General features: G+C 41.5%; 1 protein-coding gene across 5 annotated transcripts in view; it reads right to left on the bottom strand.

Moving 5' to 3' along the window:
• Nucleotides 1-4,820: 4,820 nt before the first annotated feature.
• etnk2 (ethanolamine kinase 2) overlaps nt 4,821-9,428 on the bottom strand; it is a 38,294-nt gene continuing 33,686 nt past the window's right edge. For 4 of the 5 annotated variants that reach the window (XM_061832932.1, XM_061832930.1, XM_061832929.1 and 1 more), the window contains 3 exons: nt 9,146-9,306; nt 8,968-9,041; nt 4,821-7,112 (listed from right to left, as the gene is read on the bottom strand). In XM_061832932.1, the coding sequence (XP_061688916.1) occupies nt 7,040-7,112; nt 8,968-9,041; nt 9,146-9,306 (308 nt within the window). In that variant the 3' untranslated portion in view covers nt 4,821-7,039. Of the gene's footprint in view, nt 7,113-7,897; nt 7,965-8,967; nt 9,042-9,145; nt 9,307-9,428 lie in introns of all 5 variants that reach the window. The other variant, XM_061832931.1, reaches the window with a different exon arrangement.

Here is a 9,428-nt window from a genome sequence, read left to right as displayed (position 1 = left end):
ATTTTATCTGTTGATTAAATGTATAAGGTCATATTTAAGCAAATAATGAAAGTGCAATAAAAGTAAAATCGTCTTCACATAGTAGGGTCCACCATGTGTTTTCAATGGCGAATGTCTGGGGTGACGTCACGGACAGGAGATACAGCCAATATGGCGACCACTTTGATGTCGTCGAATGACATTTCCGCAACTTTGCTCAAGGATGACGCGCTCTCCGCTCATTTGTTTTTTTGTATAGACATTGAAGTGAATAAAGCTATACGTATTTTTCATTACAATATCTATTTTAGAAAGTTTATAGGGATGACACTTGACCTATAAGCTGGACTGATCTATGCAGTACAGTGTTCCCCTGTTATTCACGGGGGTTACATTTCTTATACCCCCACAAATAACGAAGATCCGGAAATAATGGATGCAGTATTAAAACACCCATGTTTGATACCGACCATATCTTTGCAACCTTAAGGCCCACTTAAAATACTTACATTTTCTGGAAAATGGAGAGTGCACCTTAAGTGCTTGAGTTCCATAATCAGTGAATGCTTTTGTATGACTTGTCCAATGAAGTACACTTCAACACACTGGTTACAGTGTTAGCAAGCATCACTTAAAAGAGACTTTGCATCACTTCAAATCATGTTCTTATGCAAGTAAAGCAAAGGTGGGTAGGAATGTGCTAAATTTACTCAACTAACGTTTTGGATAAATTGTGCTTGTCAGAGTACTTTTAATGACACATAAATTTTGGTTTTACTCATGTAATAATCTTAAGAAGTCATGGTACTTTTATTTCTGTACTTTAATTTATCAATAATTGTGTGCAGGATCTACTTTTAGACTTTTGTTTTCTACTTCTGTAGCGCCGGAGAAAAGGAGTCGGAGGAGGAGTCTCGGACACGGGAACACAACTTGTTTTATTGGCAGACATCAAAACACTACACTATATACACTATAACGGCGGGAACTCATTAACCCTGACTCCAGAAGAGCAACAACAAAAACAGTCCGTGCGGAACCCTGCAACCCAACTCGAGGTCCCGCGGGTGAATTATGTAAAACACCACACAAGCCCCCCCAGAATTGACCCCTCCGTACAGGGCACTTAACCACGTCTCCTGAAGTTATGTCACCCCACGTGTGCTAACCTCGGACAAACAATTAGCAAAAATGGCGGCGCAGGAAGAAAAGACTAGAGCGAAATTGTCCGATTTACCAGCTGATTTCTCACTCGCATTCTTAGCGAATAGTGAAATATCGTTGAAAAGCAGACAGCAGGGCTTCAAGTATTTCAGCGGTATTTACATGCATATCGACGGAGAAACCATTGATATTAGCGCGAGATCTTTCTGGAGTCAGAGGAAGACCGAGAAGCCACTTAATATAATATATTATAACCCAAAGACGAATTCGTCATTGACAGTTTCCTATTTTCGTGTTACATATCACACTTGTGTGTAGAATCTGTATGTGTATCTGTATAGCCGTTTGTGAACCTCCGTATGAAGGAAAAGAAGGCGAGGCTTGATTTACAAGTTGTTTCTCTCGTTTTCTTTGTGTAACGTCACGCGCTCCCCTCAACAATTATTCTTGAATTAGTGCCGAACCAATGTAAGTCCCGACCAAGTGTGTCCTCAAACATCCTTCCTTCAGTCTTGGTGTCTCGGTGCACGTCGAAGGCTTTTAGGACTCGCTAGTCCGGTTTATCTTAGCTCGCTCGCCGGCTACAGAGAGACACGTTTGTGCAGTCAGATCATCGAAAAATATCGCTCAACACAGGTCAAGTGTGTCAATCATTCACACGTAGCTATGTTATGCAAGCGAAGAACTGCTAATTCATTTATATGAGACATGTATTGAAAATCAAATATAGGACTTACCTTCGTGCAAACATATATGGTCCGGTTGATTTTATATGGATTCAGTTGATCATACGATCTTCCACAAAGTTTGATCCATCGAAGACAGTTTTCGTACTCGGTCTTCTGTTCCGGTTGATTTTCGATGGATTCAGTTCATCATGCCGTCTTCCACAAAGTTTGATCCATCGAAGACATTTTTCGTACTGGGTCTTCGGTTTTGGAAAGGGTACGAATTGAACTCCACCAACTAGCCTTTCAGGATACCTGTCATCAGTATTACAAAGTCCGTGACTACACCTCTTAACCATATCTATTGTTAAAGAACCCAACTAAGCTATAAAACGCTAACAAAAGCTATACTGGACCATGCAACATTGTCTGAGGTAATAGCGGACGCCAACAAGGGGCGTGGTTTATGCAGATCTCTGGCCTCTGATTGGTCAGCGACGCAGATGACGCAATTTCTAGGGAGGGGTCAAGTCACCCATAGTCAAAATCCTCGTGCCGTGGAAGAATGACGACCCGACCCTGGCGGGTGTGCACTGGAGGGACCGAGGGGGGGGGGCCGCACTGTCCATGGAGTCTCGGGACAAGGGCCCAGGCGGGGTCGAGGGAAGCCCGGCAGGCGCAGGGGCACAGGGCAACGACCCCGGCGCGGGGGGAGGACCAACCCTAAAGGCTGGGCAATGTCCAGGTGCACGGGTTTGACCCTGTCCACGGAAACAGTCTCGGGTCTGCCGCCAATGTCCACGATCAGGCTCTTTTCCCCGTGCTCCAGGACCCTGAAGGGCCCATCGTATGGGGGGCGCAGGGGTCCACGGTGGGCGTCATGTCGAACAAACACAAAATCCGCAGAGCGCAGATGACGGGGCAGCCGGGCACCTGGGGTGCCATGTTGCGACCTGGGAACCGGAGCGGACTCTTTTGTGGCCTCCAGCAGGAAGGACCGTTGCCTGGCTGCAGACCAGGGCGCTGTGGCGTCCAGGATGAATTCCCGGGGACCCGCAGTGGCTGGCCGTAGACGAGCTCGGCGGATGAGAACAACAGGTCCTCCTTGGGGGCGCACCTGAGGCCGAGCATGACCCACGGGAGCTTATCCAACCAGTTGCCGTCCGTCAAGCCGGCACGCAGGGCTGCTTTCATGGAGCGGTGGAACCGCTCGCAGAGACCGTTCGCCTGGGGGTGATAGGCGGTAGTGCGGTGCAGCTTAACCGCCAAACTCTCAGCGACTGCGTTCCAGAGTTCAGAGGTAAACTGAACAGGGTCCCGAAGTGTGCAACCCAAGTGCCGATGAACGCCCAGGCCACGTCCGACGACGTTGTCGAGGAGAGGGGAATGGCTTCGGGCCAGCGGGTCGCCCTGTCCACCATGGTGAGCAAGTAGGTGAAACCGTGCGAGGGAGGAACAACAACAAAAACAGTCCGTGCGGAACCCCGCAACCCAACTCGAGGTCCCGTGGGTGAATTATGTAAACACCACACTTCCACTGCTGCTCCAATCAACGTGATTACTGTTTGACTCAGGTTCATCAAACATCACAAGTCACGTTACGGTCTTCTTCTGCACTTGACAGCCGTATGTGACTTGTGTTTCCATTGCAGACTACCAAAAGAACAGCTTTAACACAAAGCATAGTTTTATCATTGCCATAAGCTGGTTATTTCAGCCTACTTTTAATTTGTGGAAAACACGTTGCAGATGATTTTGTTGTGGTTATGGCTGTAAATACAGCAACATTAGCCATATTGTCATGGTCAGAAGTAAACATGCATCTTCTGGGGTCAGCTGTTTTCTCTCGCTTTACCAAACGCGCACATACAATTCTGTCAACAAGTCTGGTCAGCAAACAGGTTTTTCATTCAGTCATTGTAGTGGATAAATAATGTTTGCATGTGTTGCTGTATTTTTCCCTTAAAAATGGAAATGGTGACAGGTGTGTGTGTGTGTGTGGACTCACATTGATGATAGGTAAGCCTTGATGAGTTTGAATGTGATCTGTTACTCCTGAACACAGCCACATACCACCAAAAAGAAGGAATGTATCCCTGTGCAACCATATGTTTATTTTAGTTCAATTTTATTTACCAAGTAAAAGAAGTTAAAATCTCTTTTGGAATGGTGACCTGACCTAGAAGGTAGCAGGATAAACATCACTCACATTAGAGATTGTTACCCCCCCAACTATTCAAAAATCAGCTGAATTGCATTAATCCTCAGATACATTAATGTTGGAAAAACTTTTAAATTACTGTGGTTTTATTTTTTTTACAACACAAAAACCTGGCATTTGAAGAAGGGGCGGTGTATACTTTTTATATCCACTGCTGATTTGTTCCTCTTTTTTTGGGGGGGGTTAGGGGGGGGCAAGCAAAGAGTTATTACAGATTACAAATTTGCCTGGTCACTCTCCAGTGTTGTGCTGTTTAATGAGTAAAAAGAATATACTGTAGGTTAAGACAAGTTCTTGGAGATGAAGTTGCTTTAAATGTTTTGTTGATTAGATTTTTTTTTTAATTAATATTGTTCAGATTTGCAGTTTTAATTTCTCAATTTGGCATTCTTGCTTTGATTTAAAAATATATCAAAAGCCGCAATTTTTTGTAGTGAGTACTTGATTACATGGAGTACTTTTTACTTTGAATATAGAGTAACAATACTTGAGTAAGATTTTTGGATTCTCTACCCACCACTGGGGTCAAGGCAGGTAAGCAAACACTTTTAGCAATAGTGTCACTCTAGAGTATTGTTTCATTCCGTCACGTTTTTTCAATGTATTCTTGTATGCTGAAGAATTCTAATTACTGATATCCTTTCAGTTTGTGTTCTTGTCCAACATCAAAAGTGATCATGTTTGATAAAATGTCACCAGACAGGTTTTCTGTTTCTTTCCTCCATGAGCAACATTCACTTTGAGAGGGTTACTGTGAGGTTGTGAAAGTGGTAGTCAAACAATAAATGTGCATTTTTATTGTATTTGTTTTAATAACAGAGTAGTTAATACAAGTGAAATACATCTTGCAAGTTCCCCAAAGTTGTAAAGAATCAATGTACGGAAACATTTTACAGTATAAGACTATTTACACCCTTTATTTTTAAGCATCTTTTCGGCGGTCAATGAGTATATTCATCATGTACATACCTGCACCGCATCACTGGCTTTATCTCTCATCTGTGTGTCAAGGCAAAGCATTTACAAAATCTAAACATACAAAGGAAATATAAATAGTCTTTTATCTGTCCGGTTAAAGTTAGACAATTTTGGAGTCACTCAATAAATGAGACAAATGCAAAGTGACAGTATTTCACTTGATGAATTTTTCACCTGATGTAGCACTCTATTTTGCTTTTAATGTCAGCCTGTTTCACACAAATGGATTTTGCTAATTTAGTTAAGTTAATCCACTTCTTCTGTAAGTTGTTGAACAAGCCAAAATGTGTTTATGGCACAGCTTGACATTTAAAAACAAAGCGCTTTCATTAATATTTTTGGTGTGTAGAAAGCAAAGTCAAATAAAGCTCTAAATAAATACTAAACATCAATGTCAGTGCAAAACCCTCAAACGCAATTGGGCAAATTTCCTTAACTGCAAACACCCAAATAACCACATTTATTGACAACACATCAGTAATTTAAAAAAAAAAAAGAGGAAAAGATATTAACAAACGTTATCATCTCCAGGTTTAAAATAATGGTTCCCACAAAGACCATATACTGCATTCAACTGTAAAAGTGTAGGTCCCTCGCTTACTGCGTATGGTCCCATTACAGGTATGGTTGTGCAACGGTAATGTCTTGAAAATGGCTGCTGAATTAGCAGCGATATCGTGCCTTTAACGTCTGCCCCTTGAAATAAAGATGAAACTGTTCCGATTCAAACAAAAAGGATTTTTCATTTACAGCTCCTTTTAACACTGTGTCAAAGTGTTCTTAACACCCTCTTCCTCACAGGAAACCAACACAACCAGAGAAGAGCCAGCAATGTCCTGCAAATTTAACAAATCAGATCAACTTATAGTGTTTACATTTACAAAATGAACAGAGAGAGTTATTTGGTGGTTGTGAAGGTCCTCAATTCACTGTTCTAAAAACACCAATCAAGACACAAGTATTTTCCAATCTTGTTAATCCACTTGAATTACTTTCCAGACCACAATTTTTTAAAAAATTAATACATAAATTAGTCCACCTGATAAAACCTGTCTGCAATCTCTGAACATTTTAGGTAGTGGGGAAGCATTTTAAGAGATTGGTTAAATGCAATGGTTCTGACATCAAAGGACGCATTCTGAGCTCAGTGTTTGGAGGTTGTGGAGCCGTGGATTTTCCATGAGCATGAGCTCTGCTAAATTCACACGGAAAATACAACAAAGTGGCATACTGTACTAATTTAAGTCAAGATGGTGGAAAAAATGCAGTGTAAGGTCACATCCCATCTCACTTTATATGCCAGTGTTAATGAGGTTGCTTCATCTGGGATCTTGAACAAGTCTTCCAATAAAAGATCAAATATGCATACACCGCTTCTCCCCCAATGGTTGCTACAAGACATTGAAAAGTTTTTTCCATTTTGCAGATCTCAAAACATTGCAGGCCATTATCACAGAAAGCCTACAATGTTGGGCACGCAGAGAAATAGTAGTAGTAACAGCAGCCGTTCTCCAAAAAATTATCACTAGAGTGGAGGTAATAGAATGAGAACATGAGAAAATGAAGGAATGGTGTCAAACGCACTCTCCACAGTCTGAGGAATGCCCCAGATCTACAGAACAGACGTGACCAATATTACTGTGTCATTTTCAATGGCGAGAAGAGCACCGTTGAGCAATGGATGAAAGTAGCAATGGAAGATTGGCTTTCCACAGAGCAGCCTCTGTTGTGTTGCCACACGAAGTGACATAAACTCTGTGCCATTGACCTCTCTCAAACTGGAAAGAATAAGTGAGGGCTCACCTGCCTGCAAGTAAGAGATCCAGTGTTGTAAGATGGATAAGTCACAGCCATAAACAAGCAAGCGGTCACACAAACATCTACACCACACATTTAAGTTCTGTGACAAATACTGAGCTACATTTGGAAGGAATCAAGAGTTATAAGGGGTTGCAGAACAAAATGCCATCAAGAACAAGCAGCGCTCCAAAGGGAGAACTCCCATGACTGGACGTTTGTCGGGCTGCTGTCATTCTGGAATCTTCAAGGCCATCACTGTGGGCTTGATCTTGAAGTACTGGTTGAAACGCAACACAGCGTACCTGTGACACACAAACACCACATGGGCACAGAGACAAAAAGTCAAGCTCCAAGTTCTGATGACAAGGTGAGCATCTGTTCTTATTGCTGGACTGACTGATTTGCTTTTGTCATACACACATACTGTATACACATTACAAAAACCACATTGAATTGGGGGTATTGATTATCCAGCAACCGTTCATTTTGCATGATGGAATGACTCAATTACATCTATCCATGATATTGAAAAACAAATAGAAGAGGACTTTTCTGTTAATGAAAATAACTTCACAATTCCGTGTAGCAAACAGTTAAATCCCTGACAAATTTTACTGAAAATTATTCTCTGATTTTAAATAGAGGTTCAGTCACAGTAAAAAAAGTAATGAAAGAGGCCATTACGAAAATGATCATCTCTTCAAAATGTATATTTTCGTCAAACTTCATAATCGGTCACTTTTAATATATTAAGGGTGATAAGTCATCACTGTGGCTTTTGATGACATGGGGTGTACTACACTGCACATGGACCACAGAAGCAAAGGGGAGAGCTGTCCCAGGAGAGTGAAAATAAAATAGACACAAGCATGCTAAAGGTGGAGGTGATAAGACCAAGCAGCTTTGAGTTGTTGTGACTACAGTTACACAGATTTAGAAGTTGAAGGTCTACGGGACTGTAAGACATCCCTCCTTGACACAGGTGCAAGAGGAAAATGGATGACAAATTGAACAGAGTGATACTCCAAATGATAATCAAAGAGCCCAGAATAATCTCCAGGAAATTAGAGTGAATGCCAAGCCCAACCTGTCACATCATCCGCTTTTGTTGTGTGAGCCAAGGTTGAGTTCACACAAGATGACCAATTAGGACACTGAAGAAGAAAGTAAGGCTGTAACGATTTATTCATCAAATTGATGTAGCGATTTTTAGTCCAACAATCCAATTGGATCAATCTGTCGTCATCTATTTAGCCTTATACAAAAATATAGTTTTTTTTTTTTTAAAGGTTATTATCAATACCAGGAAGAATGACTTAATATATAATGCATGTGTGCGTTTTAGTACTTATATGAATGCGTGTGTGCGTTTTGGCACTTGATAATGAAATAATAAGATGTGACATCGCAGCGGATCACGGTGGTATCAAAGACAACTTTTTTTTCTGGCGCTAATAAGTGGGCTCGTCTAAGAAGCTAACTTCAACTCGCATTATCCCTTCTAAATTGTGCAATGATTCATGGGAAATGTGCATGCCCAGTGTAGGAAATGCAAACCTGCAAAGCTTAAATCAGTATCAGTAAAGTATGGATAAATCATTTTGCTGTGATCAAAAACTATCAAGGAGAAAACATGGTGGATAGACAAAAAAACTGCTGGTCACCATGATCGCAGTGTGGATCCAGGCAGTCCCGCAAACGTAAACACAGCCAAAGTAACACCGAGATACTGAAATGTGAACATCGCTTGACTGTCTTGATGAAGGCTAGGCTGGGTAAACAGACTACTCACTTTTCATCAGTGTGCAGGGTTGCAAGTAAGCGGAAATCATGCCTTTCCCTAGTGTACATATTTTGAAGTATGACATTTTTGACAACTGCATTGAGCTAATGACAGCTTTGTTTTGTCTCTTGGCTGACTACATACTCGTGATATAATTATAATCATTAAAACAGATCTAACTACCTTTTCTACCAAGATGCAATACTGTGCTTCGTTATCGTGATAAGTGCAGCTAATAACAGGGTACATATAGTTAGAGGGACATGCCACCCTGTCATCTTTGCATGACATACTCTACCAAGCAAGTTAGGCAGGTTGAGTTTGTTATGGTTCTGTAAATTTTGAAACAAACACACAACCACACGACTACTTACCCAAGGAAGTTAAAGTCAATGGAGGAGTATTTGGCCTGAATGAGGGCCCAGAAACCCCAAAAGAAATGAGAAGCCTTCAAAAGAGACAAAACAAATTTCAGTTCAGGGACATCAGTCTTTTAATGGATGGAACAGATTTGTGTTTAAAGCTAAAAAAAAAAAAAAAAAAAAGGCTTACCAGAGCAAACTTGTTGACCTGCACATAGAGTGTCTCTAGTTCTTTACCGCTGACCTCTTCTGTTTTCTTGCTGAAAAGTTTATAAGCTTGCAGGTAGAATCTGAGCCAGTCCATTTGAATCTCCCGACTTGGGTACAGCCCGTAGTCCAGCTCTGCCATGCCTAGTTTCAAAAAGAGATCGGAGTCTGTCATGCATAGACAGTAGATTACCATCGGAATCAGCATCGCAATCTTTCTTTCATCCAAGTTATCTGCAGGATTAAGGGCCCCACATTTTAGGATT

This window comes from Syngnathoides biaculeatus, chromosome 10 (genome assembly GCF_019802595.1).
Source record: "Syngnathoides biaculeatus isolate LvHL_M chromosome 10, ASM1980259v1, whole genome shotgun sequence".
Lineage (NCBI taxonomy): Eukaryota > Metazoa > Chordata > Actinopteri > Syngnathiformes > Syngnathidae > Syngnathoides > Syngnathoides biaculeatus.
The sequence above is the reverse complement of the archived record's forward strand: the minus strand, read 5'-3'. Positions and strand labels throughout refer to the sequence as shown.